This window comes from Lynx canadensis, chromosome B4 (assembly GCF_007474595.2).
Source record: "Lynx canadensis isolate LIC74 chromosome B4, mLynCan4.pri.v2, whole genome shotgun sequence".
Taxonomy (NCBI): domain Eukaryota; kingdom Metazoa; phylum Chordata; class Mammalia; order Carnivora; family Felidae; genus Lynx; species Lynx canadensis.
Window position 1 is genome coordinate 120517872 of NC_044309.1, and position 20037 is coordinate 120537908.

The following is a 20037-nucleotide window of genomic DNA, read 5'->3' on the forward strand; positions in this document are numbered from 1 at the left end:
TAGACTGAGGAGTGAGAATAGCTTTGCAAATGGTAAGTGATTTGGCAAGCTGAACTGAAACATACCCATGCACTATCACTCTTTTCCCCTTTCTTGGCAACTAGGGCAAGTGTGCCTCAGTTTTTCAACCACGGGGTTTTGAGTCAGAAGACCTGGGGTAAAGTCCTAACTTCATCCCTCACTAACTGCATGACTTTAGATAAATCACTGAATGTCACTGCCTTGTAGAGTCTGTAAAATAGGGTAGAAGACAGTGGGCCTCAGATATAATACCTTCCTCAGAGGATGTGAGAAGGATCAAATGAGGTAATGCATGTGGAACTACTTTGTAAACACGTGAAAGCTGTTGAAATGTCTTGGCAATGATGACTGCATTTGTACAGATCACTATTGCCTTTGAAACAGCTTTCATATTTATTGCGTTTTTATCTTCACAACAAGTCTATGAGGGAAGTAGGGCAGGAATTATTATCTATGTTTTACCATCTGTTGATGTAGACAAATGAGGCCCAGAGAAGCTGAGAGACTGGCCTAAGGTTATACAGGGTGTCTGATTGCATTAAATGTGAGCTTAACCCTAGTCCTACCAATTCCTATTCTAGAGCCCTCTCTTCCAAAAAATAAGCAACAGCCACAAGCTTGATATCCACCAGTTGTGCTGTAGAAACTATTTCTACTCAGTAAGCAAGCCACCCTACAACCTGAGTCCAAAGATGAAGAATCATAACATCAATGTAATGATGGTGGGTATCCACCCACTGTGCTAAGCATTTCATCAATATTATCTTCTTTAATCCTCATACTAACTCTATGAGATTTTATGGTTATAAGTCCCACTTTATAGATGAGGAAATGGAGGCAGAAAATGGTTCAGGAACTGGTCCATGGTCCACGGAGCCAGTGAGTACCAAGGGAGTCTGGATGTATTAGTTTGCTAAGGATGCTTTAATGAAGTCCCAGACTGGGTGGATTAAACAACAGAAATGGATTTTTCACTATTCCTGAGGCTAAAAGTCCAAAATCAAGGTGTTGGCAGGGTTGATTCTTTCTGGAGGCTGTGAGGGAAGGGTGTGTTCCTGGTTTCTCTCCTTGGCTTGTAGATCCCTGTGTCTCTTCATACTGTCTCTGTGTCTAAATTTCCCATTTATATAAGGACACCAGTTATATGGGATAAGGGATCACCTTCATGATTGCATTTTTAACTTGATTACCTCTATAAAAACCCTCTCTCCAAATAATGTCACATGATGAGGTTAGGACTTCAACATACCAATTTGGTGGGGGGGTGGGACACAATTCCACCAATAACACTGGATATAAACCCAGATCAATTGGCCTTATACTGTTAAGCATTATGCTTTATTGTTTCCTGACATCATAAAATTAAATTATTCTGTAGTCTTTTGATAGGAACAAATGTCAAGACCTAGAGCATGGCAATTGATCCCAAATCCACTTTTAGGGCCACTGACCAGAAATCTATTCTACATATTAAGTTCTGAAACTGGAAAGTACTCCCCAAAATTAAGCTAAGAGACTGGTTTCCAGTTTACTAGGCAACTTGGCATCGAGGACTTTTCTCATAAACATTTACAAATATTCTGCTCTGTAATGAAGTTAATCAGTAAACCATACAACCTCTGGCCTCTGTCACTCCTTACCTGGTCTCATTTTCAGTTGCTGTGAATAAGCTAAGAATGGTAATGCAGTTTCAGGGGTTAGAATATCCAATTCAAAGTAGTCCTCGCCATAGCCACACATCATCAGGATTTGTCATGGAAATGATGAGCATGAAGCCTGATAAAGGTAGGATACTGTTCACAATTGCTCTTGGTCAAATTTACACAACTGGGCTGAGCAAGTATGGGGGCTTTTGTTTGAGATTTTAGCAACAGATCTATGTCAAGGATGTCTCAGTCAGAGTCAGAAGACTGGGGTGAGAAGTTGGGGTGGGGTGATTTTTTAGGATTCGAGGCAGGTGAATATCTCATTGAGATAAAATCTAAGTATTTTTTCCTAAGATTCTTCATTGAATATTATGTAAAATGAGCAAGATTTTTTCAAGTTAAACACTAGACAGTTCTAACAATAATGCCTGTAGACACTTGAAAAAACACTTTGAAGTGCATTATTTAATGCAGTGTTTTAAAAATGGCATGTCTTAGACCCCAGTGGATCATGAAGTCTATTTGGGGCTTATAACCAGTATTGAAAATTAGACTAGACTAGACTAGACTAGAATAGGAGTAGAATAGAATAGAAATGTCAGAGTGTACTTTAAGAAGTAGGGGTAAGTGTTATTTCATGGAAATTTTGTTTCAATTAGTTCTACATATGTTTATGTGTATACAGGGGTCATGATATAAGATGTATTTCAAACTATTGTTGTGGTGAGAAAAATAAAAAGAGATTGAGAAACATCGATGTACTGAACTAGTTTCACAGCTGATTTCTCCCAAGTCTGTGGAAAATTAGATGAGTAAAGAGTTCAGCTTTAGGGGCGCCTGGGTGGCGCAGTCGGTTAAGCGTCCGACTTCAGCCAGGTCACGATCTCGCGGTCTGTGAGTTCGAGCCCCGCGTCAGGCTCTGGGCTGATGGCTCAGAGCCTGGAGCCTGTTTCTGATTCTGTGTCTCCCTCTCTCTGCCCCTCCCCCATTCATGCTCTGTCTCTCTCTGTCCCAAAAATAAATAAACGTTGAAAAAAAAAAAAAAAAAAAAAAAAAAAAAAAAAAAAAAGAGTTCAGCTTTAGGCCTAGGCTGTTTGTTTTCTCTGAAGCAAAACACAGATTATAATTAAAACATAGACTGTATAATGTAATATTGTCTATTTTAATATTCTTCTCAAAACAGAATCTTACCTTTTAAATTTTCAGTTAAAAGAGAAACTCTAATCATTTTTACAATAATTATAATTTTGAGCCTATTTCTGATTGTAGACATGGCAGCATAACATTTTATTTAAATATGATGTTCAAAAGTGACTGGCATTGTACTTAGGAAGTTAGTTGAAAGGCAGGAGAAGCAAATTTCCCACTATTTCCATTTAAGAGACATTTATTAGGCGTACTGTGTCAGGCTTTGTGTAAGGTGCCAGGAATGAAAAAAAAAAAAGAGGAGAGGAATATAATCTAATATATTCCCCAAAGAGTTCACTGGCTAACCACAACAATAAAAAATGTATTGAGGGGTGCCTGGGTTGCTCAGTCAGTTAAATGTCTGACTATAGCTCAGGTCATGATCTCATGGTTCATGAGTTTGAGCCCCACATCAGGCTCTGGGCCATGGAGCCTGCTTTGGATTCTGTGTCTCCCTCTGTCTCTCTCTGCCCCTTCCCTGCTCTCTCTCTCTCTCTCTCTCTCTTTCTCAGAAAATGAATAAAACATTAAAAAAATTTAAAAAATGTATTGAATGTTTATGCTATATCCAGCCCTATGCAGTTTATGTTCTTTGCCTTAGCTTACCTATACTACAACCTCTCACCCAGGTTGTTTATTCCACATTATAAAGGAAGGAAGAGAAGCTTAAAAAAGTTCGATGTCTTTCCCAAGTTCATACATCTAGCAAATTGCAGGTGAATTGAATCCAGATTTGTGCATGCAGAAGGGCCCTGGTAAACCTGTATGTCACTAAACTTCAAGTTTAGCGTGGAAGATAAGCCTGTAAACAAGTCAAACAATAGTCCATGCTTCTAAGCGCTGCAATAGAGGTGTGTACAGACAGTAGGTGAGATTAATTCTAGGGGAGATTAATCGAGGGGAGCTAGGACAGGCCTCACAGAGGAGGTGATCAGCTGGCAAGCCAGGGAAAGGCACCAACATCACAAAGGCCAGGAATGGCAGACAGCTTACAAATGAAGCCATATCATCTTAGTTAAGAAACAATGGATTAGGAAATAAAGGAAGGCATAGAAGGCAATTTTTCCATGCATGAAACATTTTAACAAGCAGTCATGAAATGTTTACTATGGTCAAGAGTAAAATAGTGCCAGGAGTAAAATAATGGATATAATGTGAATGCTTTCCAGGCTCTTCAGAAACAGAGATCATGGCAAAGTGCCATCATTATTACATGAACCTGATTCTCCCATTTGGGCACCCAAGGATTCAATCACACACTCCTTGGAGAGGTACGGTCTAATATGGTAGGCACTAGGCACATGTGGCCACAAATTTTTAAATTTCAATTATTTAAAATTAAATACAACTTCAAACTCAGTTTCTCAATATCACTAGCCACATTCTCATATGGTTAGTGGCTACCATATTGGTAGGTATAAAACATTTCCATCATCTCACAAAATTCGGTCAGATTCTACTCCTTTAGAAAAACTATTAAATGCTAAAGACTCTACCCAAAAGAGTTTTGCTTTCCTTTTGCAGGGGATCTCAGACTCCCCTGATGTCTATTCATGTGTTGCCATTTAAAAGCTCTTTCTAAACTCTCAGGGAACATTCCCTGTCATAAAGGAATCCAAATTGTCCCTCTCCTTGTTAGACTGATTCCAGAAAAGCACTGATAAATCCAAATATATGTGTTATATACATACATATGTACATATATATATACGCATATATATGTACATACAAATACATATATATGTATGTATGTATGTATAATACACACACACATACATATATATATTCCCTTTAAATTGTATTAAAGTAGAAATAAATGCACCTTTTTAGAAAGCATATTTTAAAGTTGACTTACCTCTCTGCACCTTCCACATCTGATGTGAAAAGTCCTATCACAAAGTTCTGGTATTCATTTACTTGTTTTTGTCCCTTGACATCTCTCCACACACAAACACATGCACAGAGAAGGGATGGGCCTTTTGTGTCTGTATTATCTCTATCTTGTTCACTGTTGTATCCTCAGGGTCTAGCACAGTTCCTGTCAAATAATAAGTGTTCAGTATATATTTCTAAATGAAAGAAGTATCCTATAACTTATGTTATTAAAACAGACTAAGTGTTAATAATTACTAATTAACTATCAGTCAACTATCATTAAAATCAGGATTTTGCTAGGTTCTTTTAGAAGCAAACATGTCTTTTTATGTCATTCAACATATCAAAACATTTTCTCAACTACCTTATTTTATATTCAGGATTACCTATGAGATAGCAAGGTTGGGTGTTAATAGTCCCAGAAAAAAATGAAAAAGAAAAATGTTAGGCAGTTGTTTGAAGCCTGTCTGTGAGTTCATGATGGAAGCTGTTCTAATCTCACTATTTTGGGTTATGTTGACCACGCTGGGTTTTTTATTATAAGTTGCCTGCATACTGATTGTTTCTCCTCTGTCAAGATTTGGTGGGGACACTGAAATACTAGAAGTAGATGTGCTTTGAGAATAGAAACATTATTTAATAATATTATGTGCTGTTCTCATATTCTTACATTTCATTGTTTTCGTGTAATATTATCAATGTCTTTGTGAAAACTTTCCATTTTACTTGAAATGATTCCAAAGACATTTGACACTGATTCCATGTTCTGACTTTACTTGGGAGTATATTGTGTCTATTGATTACAAGAATATTAGTTTTATTGAAACAGTGCTCAGAGATCTTGCAATTTTCACTTGAGGAGAAAAAAAACTACACATTTCCTTGGATTTTGTAAAATCCAGATTCTATCATTAATTGGTTGTTTGACCTCAGGCAAATTGCTCAACCTTGCTGGACCTACAGAAAGAGAGGGGCTGGGGCTGGGGACAGGTAATTGACTTGGGGTAAGATCAGTTGGAGGACAAAATCTAGGAATAAGTGTAAGTGAAACTAATGCTTTTAATGCTTCTCAGTTCTTTTCAAACCTATTCATTCTACAAATTTTAGTCATATTTGGTTATGAAATAGATCAGGATTTTGCTTATATTTTATCTTTTCTTTTTGCTGTGATAATATCATATTTTCATATTCTTCCATTTTGTGGTAATAAGACAAAGCACCACTGCCGAAACTTTTTGTCTGTCAGATATACTGATTCAATGCTAGTTTTATATGGAGAAGTCAGGCATAAAAGACAGGAAGTTAATTTTTGCCCAGATAGTGTATACTTTGTGCTTCAGCAATCTTTTTCTGAGTCAATGCAGAAAGCATTCTTTTTAACAAACTTTTGTTATGCATATATTCCCCACTGCCATTGTAGAAGATCCCTGAATTCTTATGCCTATAGGCTATTAGTCATATACTTATGGAGATTTTAGATATAAAGAACTATGAGGTCATCCAACATGAAGTCTTTTCTTTACAGATGAGCAAAGGGCAGCCCAGAGAGGATAGGTAAGTACCATGTAACTAGATTCAGGATGCCCAGGAGCAGAAAGTCAGGGAAGACTTCCCAAGAGAAGCTTATACTGAAAAAGAAATTTAGAGATAAGCGGAGAATAGGGAGATGAAGCTCTGTGAGCAGATGGCTGTGTTGCAGAAGTTTCCAGGCTCAGGAAAGAGTCGTGTGGGGGTGGGGGGCGGGGGGAAAGGGTAGGGGTGAGGAGAAGGGAGGTCCTGAGTCTGGAAGCAGCAATACATTCAAGGAATAGAGAAGTCAAAACATGAGAAATGGCTGGAAAATAAAAGGTAGGATCATGCAGAGCGTTGCACACCTGGTTGCAGCTTACTTGCAAGCAGAGGCATTGAAGGGACTAACCAAGGAAAGTCCAAAGGGAAGAAGAGAAACTGTTTACTATCATGCTTTAAAGCATCACACATCTGAAATTATCCGAGACAAGTGATGCTTTGAAGTCAGACTACCAAAGTTCAAATCTTAGCTATTCGGGTAGGTAGGAGTAAAGTTGCCTAACTTCTTTGTGCCCCAGGCTACTCATTTGTAAATAAGGATAATGATGTTACTCACCTCCTAAGATTTTGTGACAGAGAGATGAAAATACACAAGTGCCTGGCATTAGGAGGGAGGCTCTAAGAGTTTTCTGACAGTAGTGGTTGTAGCAGTAATAATAACACATCTACAACCATTTTTTGAGCACCGCACAAAATATTCCACATGTATAGATACATAGATCCACAGTCCCTAACCGACAATTTTAAATTCCAAATGCTCTAAAAACCAAACGTTTTATCCAAAGTTTGACACAAACTTCTTTGGTGGCAAAACCTGACCTGAACGGATGTGAGGATATTTATGGCATTTTTTTATTCCTTAGTATGAATATGTGTACATTTCACTCTGGAAAAGAGTGTTGTGTTTGATTCTGAGTTCTGTCCCAGACCACGCTGGGAAAAATAGCACTATATTCTGTTCCAAAACACAAACAATTCTGAATTCCAAAACACATATGACAGCAAGAGTTTCAGGTGAAGAACTGTGAATCTGTATTATGTCATTCATTCCTCAGCAAAACCCTTGATAGAGATATTTTCATCTCAGGCTTGCTGCTATCAAAACTGGGGTTCATCAGTGCCTGAGAGTCCCGCTCTTCATAGGAGATGGAGTTGGAATTTCAGTCTAGGATTGCCTGACTATGCTTTGAAGAATCAGACACATCTGTACACTCTCATATCTTATTTATGTTTATTAAATTTTTTAGTGCTTTGCATAGTTTAAATGTTTTTATTTTCTAAAGAGTCATAGTTTATGCTTCTAGGAAATAGAAGCATTTTCACAACCTGATAGTTTTCTAATACCTAGAGGTTTTATAGATAAAAGTCTCATTTTGTAATAATGGTGGTAGGAATAATGATTATTATTAATAATAATTTAATGGCAACTATAACTTATCAGGCACTCCTTGTGTGCCCAACATTTAGCAAAGTGCTTGGCCTGCATTATCTTGTTTAATTCTTACATCAAACTAATGAGATAGGTATTATTCCCTATTTTATGAAGAGAAATTTGATCCTTAAAGACATTAAATAAATTGTCAACATGCACACAGAAAGTAAGTAACAGGACTGGTATTTGAACCATACTCAATTCCAGGCACTGCATTGTTTTCTTTTCTTTTTTTTTTTTTAAAGCCCCTCCTTTTTTTAAAATAATGATTAAAATACAAATATATTTGGCAAAAGTACAAACAGTATAAATACTATGCAACCTCCTATCCCAAAGAACAAGTCAACAATCTCACTTTCCAGTCCCCATCATCCAGTTTCTTTTGTATCATACAGAAATCTGCCTTGTACACACACACATACACCACACACATTATTTTTTCAATACCCACATAAATCTATGCATTATTCTGTAGCTTAATTTTTTCAAATAGTAGCACATCACAGAAACCTTTCTTTATCAATATATATAGATCTAAATCATTGTTTCATATTTACATAGTATTTCAGTGCATCACATCGTGTAATTCATTAAACCAGACTCCTATTGGTGGCTATTTAAATTGTTTCTGATTATAGTTCTTACAGATGTTCCTGCAAATGGACATCTTTACAGAAACATTTCACACAGATGCAAACCTGTCTCTAAAATAAATTTCCTTGGGGTGCCTGGGTGGTTCAGTCAGCTGAGCATCTGACTCTTGATTTCAGCTTAGGTCATAATTCCAGGGTTGTGGGATCAAGCGCCGCATCTTAAGCCCCTGCTTAAGATTCTCTCTCTCTCTCTGGTCCTCTCCCCCACTTGCATGCTGTCTCCCTCAATGAAATGAAATGAAATGAATGAAATGAAATAATAAAATAAAAAATTCCTTGCAGTCTAATTGCTGGGTTAAAAGAGTATTAGAGTTTTAGATGCTGAAAGATATTAAAAAATTACCCTCCAAGAATGTTTGCTTTTCTAAGAATGTGTTCTGTCGAGCATTTTTAACCTTTACTCATTTGAGGATGAACATGATCATATTTTATATTGCAGTTTATATATTGGACTAACCAAGGGAAGTCCAAAGGGATGAAGAGAAAAGTATTTACTATCATGCTTTAAAGCATCACACATCTGAAATTATCCGAGAATTATTTAAATTTAAATTTAAATTTAATTATTGGTAAGGGTGAATGCATTTTTGTATGCTTATAAAAACACTTTGTATTTCTAAAAACAGGCAGTCCATTCATATCCTCTATCCTTTCTTTCCATGAGGCTGTTGAATTTTTCTTATTGGTTTCAAGTGCTCTTTACATATTAATGATATGAGTCTTCTGTCTGTCTTTTATGTTGTGGATATTGTTCTGAGCTTGTAATTTGTCATTAAATCCTTTTTACGGTGTTTTTGGGCTGTAAAAAAAGTTGTTAATATTTATATAGTTAAATTTTTGTCTCTTCTTAATTCCAGTTTTGTTACTCTTGTTCAGGTGTACTAACAGAACAAGCAGCAGGTCCTTTGGGACAGAATCTAGAAGTGGAACCATACTCACAATACAACAATGTTCCATTTCCCCAAGTTCAACCACAGATTTCCTCATCGTCCTATTATTCCAACCTGGGTTTCTACCCCCAGCAGCCTGAAGAGTGGTATTCTCCTGGAATATATGAACTCAGGCGAATGCCAGCTGAGACTCTTTACCAGGGAGAGATTGAGGTAGCAGAGATTCCTGTAACAAAAAAGGCTCGAATGGGTACAACAACGGGGAGAATAAAAGGGGATGAATTATGTGTTGTTTGTGGAGACAGAGCATCTGGATACCATTATAATGCGCTGACCTGTGAGGGGTGCAAAGGTAAGCTTCTTTGGTTGGTCATTTTCTCCTTGTTCAAGTTTTACTGTATTGGTTGTTGAGATATCTCAGACTGGATTCTTCCCTTTTCCCAGATAAGTTCCCATTTTCTCCTCCTCTGCTCCTACCTGTTACAGATTTCTAGGAAAAGCCTTTTTAGAGCATTTAGCTTATATATAAACAAACTATTTCCTATTTATAACCTTACACATGGTTAAAAAGAATTTATGGATTGTGGGTTTTATAGGGGTGGGAGGTTGTTATTTTTTATTTTAATTTTTTAATGTTTATTTTTGAGAGAAAAAGAGAGAGAGACAGAGTGTGAGTGGGGGAGGGGCAGAGAGAGAGGGAGACACAGAATCCAAAGCAGGCTCCAGTCTCTGAGCTGTCAGCACAGAGCCCCACGCGGGGCTGGAACCCACGAATCATGAGATCATGACCTGAGCTGAAGTCGGACACTTAACTGACCAAGCCACCCGGTGCCTTAGGTTGTTTTCTTTTCCTTTTCTTAAAATTAAGATCAAGGAGAATAATACTTTATTATATAATGTATTTGTTATACCTCAGTAGTAAACTTATTAGTTCTCATGCTCATTCCCATTTTATAGATGAAGAAAGTGCAGCACAAGAAGTTAATCAACTTACTCAAGGCTTCACAGCTAATTAGAGGTGGAGCTTCAAAAGTATAGCTTATGAATCTAACTCCAGAGTATTTGCTATTAACCATTTGGCTACCATGTCTTTTAATCCTTGCCTACTAAATGATCATTCTACTCTTTGAGCTATTTGGTCAAGGCTAGTATTGACTATTTCAGTGGCCAAAGTATTGGTATTGTCTAGGCCAAGGAAATAGACTCCTGAAGTCAGTAACCTGGGTCGGCTCAACTCCTTACAGATGAGCACTTAGAGAAACCTGGTCCTCCTGAGAAGAATCTGGGGCATCCAGGGTAACTGGAGTGAAACCAGTGTGCCTAGGACAACCCTAAAAAACACTGACTTTAAAAGCAGGCAGGGGAAGAGAATCCCCTAAAGGGTATAGAAGAAAGCCAGAGATGGGGGGGGGGGGGGCTACCAGGAAAGTGCAGGGTCATAGGACAGAAGGGGACAGAAAAGTGGTCAAAAGAGAACTTGTCCTTGGGCAAGTTCAGGAAGGAAAAGCTGGAGCTGGATGTAGATATAATTTTTAAGAGCAAAAAAAAAAAAAGCAGAGCTTTTTCATTGATTTTGACTTGAGACTTTGCCCCAGTGGTACGAGCAAAAGGACCAGAGTGCAAGGGAGGAGATGAGATGGGGCCAGGATGAGCCCGTGTGCTACATTAGGGTACGCAATTTTTTTTTCTGTAAAGAGAGAGTAAATATTTTAGCGGTCTCTCTTGCGATTACTCAACTCTGCAAACACGGCCACATAAAGAAGGGGCATAGCCATGGCTTTATTTAACTTACAAAAATAGGTAAGGAAATTAAAAAAAAAAAACAGGCAGCATGCCGAATTTGGCTCATAGGCCTAGCTGTAGTTTGCTGACCTTGTTCTGGACCAATGACTCTTGAGGGTATCAGCCTATTAACTAGAAGCTATATAGTGAGAGAGCACAAGAGTCAGGGCATGTATACAGGAAACATAAACTCATTTTGTGTAGCTGGGTTGAATTCAGTTTCAAGCCCTCGTGGAGCCTTTATTTCATTTAATTTAGGATTATTCTGCTCACCCTCACCCCCACCAAAAAAACTCTCACATTTCTCGGGTTTTGTCTAAATTCTGTGATTATCCAGGGTCAGGGAGGGATTGGGCACTGCAGGTGGGACTCTGGTCTCCAGTGTTGTTAACACAGTCCAGCATCTGCTGGGTGTTGTTCTAGCTGGTCTGCGGTGACCAGTGGGAAAGGTCTCTGAGGCTCCATCCCGGGGTCTTGAGTACATTCCTCCTTCCTATCTGGCCTGCCTGCTGTCCTGAAACTCAGGTGGGGTGGGTTCCCGATGCTCCTGCAGTGTCGTGCTGGAAGACCTGGCTGCTCAGAGAAAACATGAAGCCATTTCATCTGCTCCCCTGCCACCCTGTGTGCAGGCAACACCCAGTGCCTCTCCGGCTGTCTCCCGGGAAGGGTGCAAGAATTTTTCTGTTCTAGAACTCCTGAATGACATGGAGTTTCTATAATCTTTCAATACAAGCATCCCAGGATGCAGTCTGGGCGTGAAGAGGGGAAGGACAGAACTCAGGGCTTTTCACGTATCTAATATATGTCTTGACTCTTTTTTTTTTAACTTCCTCTTTCTTTATTTACCCTTCCCAACTTGGGGAAATTTAGTGTCTGGGATCTGAAGGCTCAGATTGTGGTGACTAAAAACCAATAATGAGCTCCTTTGTGCTCTGTATATGTTCTCCTGAGGAAACAAATGAAAATGATCCTGGCTTAGTGGATAGGTAGGAGGTTCACAGCATAGGGTAGAGTACAAGGGGAAGAAGCAGGAGCCTATGCCAGGAAGGCCTAACAGCTTGGCCAACCCAGTCCCCTCACCTGGCACCCCTTGCATGTCTGTGCTTACAAGATACAAAGTGAATTTTACTCTTTAACTTTTCATCAAAGGGAATGTGTGAACTTTGGGGGTTCACAGGCATGCATTGAATCTAGACTCTGTAATTCTTGGCTGAGTATGCAAGTTACTTAATATATCGGTCAGAGTTCAGTGAAATAAAACAGAAACCAAAACTTCAAGCAGTAAGGAATGAATGCAGAAGAAGTTGGAAGGGCAGAGGAGCAGGTTCTATGCTGAGTCTCCAAGAGGATGCTTAGTGCACACACTGCAGAACTGGCCTGCCCGGGCCATTGCTATAGTCAACAAGATGGGGAAACAGGAAGCTAACACAGAACTGTTGGTTCCAGAAAGACACCACCTTAGCTGCCATCTTGGGACCAGGAAGCTGCCTCCACCATAATCACTGGCTCTAGAGACATGGCGTGCCAGCTAAATCTGTACATGTGCATGATGAAGGCCCTGTGTCTTGCTTTTCAACATCCTCTAAGCTAGCAGCTGGAACCCAATATTGCTGCACAATTCCACAATCCTACTTGCCAGCAGAAACAACAGTCTTATAAGGGCATCTGTCTGGAAGAGCTTAAATCATATGCACAACGTTAGCTGCAAGGGAGTCTGGGAAAGATTGTGTCCAATTTCTTGCCTTTATGATAGAGAATGTAAGATAGATTAGAAGTAGGTACAGTGGATATCCAGCTAGCCAATCCTTAGTTTATGGACTATTTTGCTTCTCTGAGCCTCCAATCTGCAAAGAATGATAATATCAATTTAACAGGGTCTTTGTAGAATTCAGTTAAATTTTTATATTTTATAAGATTTTTTAAAGTTTATTTATTTTTGAGAGAGAGAGAGGGAGAGCAGGGGAGGGGCAGAGAGAGAGGGAGACAGAATCCCAAGCAGGCATTGTGCTCGAGTCCCACACAGAGGCTGATGTACTCGAACTCATGGAATTGTGAGATCATGACCTGAGCTGAAATCAAAAGTCAGATATTTAAGTGACTAAGCTACCCAGACACCCCAGATTTTTATATTTTAAAGATCCTGGGAGCTCTCTTCCTTTAAGACTTCACTGCAGACCTGTCAGACTTGTGATACTCACACACACACACACACACAAACACACACGAGAAAATTTTTAAAAACTTAAAAACAAAGCAAAGATCATGGTTAACATCCTGATTTCATTGGTCTCTATATCTGTTTCTGTTAGAAATATTTTAATTTTAATGTATGTTTTATTGTAGATATTTATGGCATCAATGAGAGTCATTGCAATACATTTTTAAAAGTATAATTGCAAGAACACAAGTATAACGCATTGACAATAACTGCCATTTGCTCAGCACTAGATTAAATCAAGAGCTTTCTTTTCCCCCAGTTATCAGTGGAACATACAAAAATGTGCTAATGTCTGGGGATGAATTTTGATTCAAACTTCAAGCCTCAACTAACAAAACTGATCTGCATCTGACTGGAAATTTCAAATGACCGCATTTTTAAATAGGTCACTGTCAGTCACATTCATCTCCAGGCCAGGAGTTTGCACCTATCAATGAGAGATTGAAAGAATTCTTAAAAGGCATTTTATGAGTAAATGGGTAACCTGTTGTCCTTTCGAACACATTCTGACTTAGTTCTGAAGTTGTAGAAAAGACTCGATAGTTACAGAAACTATTCTGGTATGTAGAATAGATGCAGAGTGTTTCCAGTGGGCACTTTGTTTATGGGTCAGGGCTGAGGTGCCCTGATTCACACACAAACCTCCTGAAATCCTATTTGACTTTGGGGTCTGATTTTATGAGATCTGATAATAACCCTAATGAACTCTATAGGTCAAACTAGAATGTGATGCAAGGGGGTGGGGCTTATGCTATTTTACTGCGTTGGAAGCCTTTTGTAATAAGTGTTCTAAAAATCACCTGGGCGGCTCAGTCGGTTGAGCATCTGACTCTTGATTTCGGCTCAGGCCATGATCTCATGGTTCATGAGTTTGAGTCCTGGGTCAGGCTCTTTGCTGACAGCATGGAGCCTGCCTGGGATTCTCTCTCTGCCTCTCTCCCACTCTCGCTCTCTCTCAAAATAAATAAATAAAACTTTTTAAAAAATCACAAGAGTGGGATTCTGACAGCAGATGACCTGGATATCATCCGACCCTTCCCCCATGGCTTATTCTCTTCCCAGCTGTTCCAAGTTACTGAATATGTCTGGGCTTCAGACTTCTCACTTATAAAATGAGGATAATAATAAAGAGGAGGAGGAGGAGGAAGACCTTGAGAGGAGGAGGATGGTGATGCTGCTCATAGATAAGATATATTAAATGATTATTATGTGCAGGCTTTATCTGGAGGCTTTGCATGTACTAACTCATTTAATCTTTGGGACATCCCTTTGAGGTAGGCACCTAGAGGCTGGTGGGAAGATTGAAGAAGATAATGTGTGTAAAGCAATTAACATAGTACTTGCCTATGGTGAACCCTCTGTAAATGTCCACTCTTATTACTATTATCATTGAGTTGTGAAGAAAAAAAAAATGAGACATTGTTTTTGAAATATCTAGCTCAGTACCTGGCACACTTGAGTGCTCAGTAAGCCTTAGTTATTGCTGCTTTATTGGTGAATTCTTACTATTTTATTATTGTTATTCTATTCATCTGGCCTCCCAAATTTTGATCATACACTATCTTCAAAACTATCTCTCCTCCTATTAATTAATTAGTTAAGTCCCCAGCTCCTGAGAGTTTGAATTCATTAATTCAATTCTTTATTCAGCAACCATAGGCCAGGCACTATTCTTTTTTAATTTTTTTAATGTTTATTTATTTTTGGGAGAGAGAGAGAGAGACAGAGAGTGAGTGGGGGAGGAGCAGAGAGAGGGAGACACAGAACCCAAAGCAGGGTCCAGGCTCTGAGCTGTCAACACAGAGCATGATGTGGGGCTCGAATCCACGAACCGTGAGATCATGACCTGAGCAGAAGTCGGACGCCTAACCGACTGAGCCACCCAGGCACCCCTGCCAGGCACTATTCTAAGCATAGGAGATGCAATGGTGAACAAAACAGACAAAATTCCAGTTCTCTTCATCACCATTTTAAAACAAAGCAAGGAAACAGTTTATGTAAAATAGACAAAAAGAGAAAACAGTAAGAAAGAAAAAAAAAGATTAAAAAATATAAAAGCAATGAAATAGTATCAAAAAGAACATCCTTAAATAGTAATATGATGATTTCCAGTGGGCAAAAATGGAAATTTCAAATAAATATATAGCAATGATGCAAGACAAACCTAAGACAAAAATTACATTTAAACAAGGAAAAATGTTTAAACTAAATACATAAGCAATATGTAAATATGAAAGTAGGACTAAAAAAACCCTCTAGCTGGCATAAGACTTCAACTCCTGGAGTTTGCCTACCTTGGAGTCTATATGGCTCTTAAAGACGGTAAAAGCAAGCTAACGCAGAGCATTGTTACCCCTCCCTTCATTTTCCCAGTAAAAGCGCTTACCTCCACCTCTATCATCTTTGAGATGATCAAGTATAACCCTTTCAATGAGGGGTTGAAAAAAACTCTATGTGACAGTTATCTCTTTTTTTAGAGAGGGGCTTTACCTTTTGTTTTATTAAGTAAATGTAGAAAGATAGCTACCTATCTTTTCTCCTCCTGGGATGGGAAAGAAAGGCAAAAAGAGAGAGAGAGAGGAATCAAAGCAGCAAAAACAAAACAAAAAAACCCAAAAAACAAAAAAACAGACCCCAAAAAACAACAGGAGCAAGAACAAAGCATACTTGGGAATCACTCAATAAATTATCCTTTCATATTAACATTGCTAAAATTATTGAAAAAATATACATTAATGGGCTCAAACAAATTGGGGAACATAATGACTTTGTTTCTGTTATGGCATTCTGTTATAGACTGTTTATTTCATTTATCTTTATAATGGCTCCAATAGATGGTATTATCATTTCCTTTTTGCAAATAAAGATACCAACACTCAGAGACTTGTCCAGGCCTCACAGCTATAAAAGATTGGGGTAGAATGGGTAGTCAAATCTCCAGGACTCCTGAGCTATACTTTGCCCTCTGTGCTGTCCTTCCTTGTATCCTTTTGTCAGTGACTTTCTGAAGACATTCAACACTAAAGCATATGCAAGGAAAATGAGTGTTTCAAAAGTTGGTTCTGTGTTTAAGGAAAAAACACACCAACAAAGAGAAAACCAACAAAGGGTTTAGATGATGGTGAATCTAAACCCATTGGTCATTTGACAGAATGGTCTCCTGGTGTTCTCCACCAATATATTTTCCCAAAGCACTCACAACTATGAATCATTGAACAACACTCACTTGTGTACAAAATAGACCATCCTCTTTTTAAAAAATGTTTATTTCTTTTTGAGAGAGAGAGACAGAGAGTGAGTGGGGGAGGAGCAGAATCCTACAGAATCCAAAGTAGGCTCCAGGCTCCGAGCTGTCAGCACAGAGCCCAACGTGGGCTCGAACCCACAAGCTGTGAAAGCCATGACCTGAGCCGAAGTCAGATGCCCAACTGACTGAGCCACCCAGGCACCCCAAAATAGACCATCCTCTGAGTAACTAAGTAGGGTTGTTAGCCCCTTGCACACATAGAAATGACAATCACTAGTCATATCACTTTTAAAAAATGAAGAATGAAGCATCTAAGTGTCTTCATTTCTAATTGTGATATACAAGAGCATTAAAATATATAATTTAAGAAGGGCCTTTGTGGAAGCTTGCCTTGCAGTGTCTTACACTTTGACCCTGTACCTTCTATTAATAGGTTAAGGTGAAAGGAGGAATAGACTCAAGAGTTGTCTCCCAGGCAAACTCCCACAAAGGCACTTCTCAAATGACTTTAGAAAGGACAGTCATATCATTAAGGAGTCTCTGAGATTCCCTGTTCACCCCTCTGAGGAAGCTGTTTGTGTTTGTGCAGCCTGCTTTTAGCAATCTGGAGGGAGGATAAGATGTGTGTTGGATAGAATGTTTCAGTCCTTGTCTTCTAGGCCATTCCTCCTGAGCATCGCCCTCCCACTCTGGTTTATATCATTGCTTGAGACTGCATGCAAATACTACTACCATCCATGGCTTAGATGGATGACAAACTTTTTGTAAAGGGCCGGATAGTCAATATTTTAGGCTTCATGGGTACTAAGGTCTCTGTCACAATTATTTGACTGTCATTGTAATGTGAAAGCAGACATGCATATAAATGAATGAGCTTGGCTGTGTTCCAATAAAACTTTATTTATGAACACTAAAATTTGTCAAAAATTTTACATACCACAAAATACTTTTCTTTTCTCCAACCACTAATCATGTAAAAGCCATTCTTAGGTTGCAGCACATGCAGAAATAAGCAAGGGGTGGAATTTTCCCTTCATGTTGTGGTTAGCTAACTCCTGGCTTAGTACAGGACTCCTTCTGAATGCTTGTAGGCCATGAGCATCTTGTATCTGAACTTGGAGTTTCCTCCATTACTCCTAATCCTACATTCTTCACCTGTCTTGGGCAATGTTTATTCATAAATTTACTCTGTTTCCTAGCTTTCAGAGATTCATCAACATTTTTTATACACTGAGGGAGTTGTACTCTCTTAGAGACTGCTGTTTCATGAACTTTTCTTACTTTGTGGTATTTTTGACTGAAGGGAGTATAGAAGTTTGACGCATGTCCTTTGGCTACTAAGTTGTTTGCAGATTTGACTACTTTGAAAGGATGTTAGGCAACTTCCCCAAGTAATTCAAAGTCAGTCCTTTAAAAAATTTATTTAAGAAAAAAAGTCAGTAGGGATTGTAGTTGGTAAAAGTAAGTGTTGGAAAAGTCAGATGAATTTTTTTTGCCTGTGTGTGGCTCCCCAACAGATTAAAGGGGGAAAAACTTAAAATTACTATTAGCATTAACTAGTCAATAATTTTCATCACAAGAAACAACTGGTGTTGGAAAGGATGTGGCGAAAACGGAACCTCTTGGACTGTTGGTGGGAATGCAACCTTGTGAAGCCACCATAGAAAACAGTGTGGAGATTCCTCAGAAAGCTAAAAATAGGGGCACCTGGGTGGCTCAGTCAGTTAAGCATCTGTCTTTGGCTCAGGTCACGATCTCACAGTTTGTGGGTTCAAGCCCCGTGTCAGGCTCTGTGCTGACAGCTCAGAGCCTGGAACCTGCTTCAGATGCTGAGTCTCCCTCTCTCTCTGCTCCTCCCCTGCTCACTTTCTGTCTCTCTCTCAAAAATAAGTGAACATAAAAAAAAATTTTTTTTAAGTTAGAAATAGAACTACGCTATGTTCCAGTAATCACACTACTAGGTATTTACTCAAAAAAATAAAAAAAAAAACATTAATTCAAAGGGATACATGCACCCCTGTGTTTATAGTAGCATTATTTACAAAAGCCAAGATAGGGAAGCAGCCCATGTATTGTCCATCAATAGGTGAATGGATAAAGAAGATGTGGTGTATATATACATATATATATATATGTATATATACACGATGGAATATTATTTGGCCATAAAAAATAATGAAACCTTGTCATTAACAACAATGTGGATGAAGCTAGAGAGTATAATGCTAAGTGAAATAAGTCAGAGAAAGACAAATGCCATATGATTTCATTCATATGTGGAATTTAAGAAACAAAAACAAATGATCAAAGGGAAAAAGAAACCAAGAAACACTCTTAATTATTGAGAACAAACTGAAGGTTATCAGAAGGGAGGGAGTGGGGGATGGGTGAAATAGGTGATGGAGATTAGGGAGTGCACCTGTCATGCTGACCACTGGGTGATGTATAGAAGTGTTGACTCATTGTATTCTACACCTGAAACTAATATAACACTGTATGTTAACTAATGAATTAAAAGAAAGCTTAAAAAATAGTAATTTTCATCAATTTCATTTCAGAAGTGTGAGGGTTGCTTTTTCAAAAATAATAGTCTGAAACAGCTCCTACTAGGTGATCAGGAGTCTATTATCAAGTTCTAAAAATTTCAGCAAGCAGCTCAAGGAGAAGCGCTGAGATCTTTAAGAAATTGTGTGATGGAGACCAAAGCTTACCTTTTTATATCGGCTCCCTCCTCTCTAGTTTGTGGCCATTGCATAGTTTCCTAATAATGAATCTGTGGTGGAAAAGACACCTGGGTTGGAGGAGGGAGAATAGGGTGTTTTGAACAGTTTTGGATATAGAGAAGAAACCATGGAGCACTTAACACTTGGTGTGGGATTGGGGGAGATTAATGTCTAAAGACCATTTTTAGCAATATGAACTCCTTACTAGAAAGACAGCCTAATGTAGAGGGGTTAAGAACACAGAGTTTGGAACTGAACCTATCAGGTAAGTTCCACCGTTTATTATCTGTAGAACCTTGAGCAAGTGCTTCATCTCTCTGTAACGCAGTCTCCTTAGTTATGAGAGAGAGATAATAATAGAATCTATTTCATAGGATTGTTATGAATAGTAAATGAATCACCATAAGCAAAGTGTTTAGAACAGTGCCTGATACAAAGTAAGTTCTATATAAGAGGGTGGAGAAGTCCTTGTTATTCTACAGTGTGCTGAGATAGACCTAAAGCCTGACTCTATTTAAGCCATATTGGATGTAGAGATCACTAGTTATTCAGCTCTGTGCATTTGTTGCTGTGTAAAAAGTGTGGGAACCCTGAAAGTTTTAAACAGCCAATATTTTATTGATTTCAAAGTAATGGGTAGCTACTGTCAGTCACTAGAGTCTGATGTGTACATGTGCACTGTGTGCACATATGTGTGCACACTTACACATATGTATATAGGAGTTGTGAATAGGCTATGGTATGTGAGTTATATCTGTATAAAGAAGCAGAGAAGCAGAATGTGCAATATTAT

General features: G+C 38.6%; 1 protein-coding gene across 4 annotated transcripts in view; it reads left to right on the top strand.

Annotated features, from left to right (window-relative positions):
* Positions 1–20037, top strand: part of NR1H4 (nuclear receptor subfamily 1 group H member 4) — a 74917-nt gene that overhangs the window by 24640 nt on the left and 30240 nt on the right. For 2 of the 4 annotated variants that reach the window (XM_030323485.1, XM_030323486.1), the window contains exons 1-2: positions 1698–1806; positions 9261–9626. In XM_030323485.1, coding sequence (XP_030179345.1) covers positions 1698–1806; positions 9261–9626 — 475 coding nt within the window. Of the gene's footprint in view, positions 1–1697; positions 1807–9260; positions 9627–20037 lie in introns of those variants that run through there. The other 2 variants (XM_030323487.1, XM_030323488.1) reach the window with 1 other exon arrangement.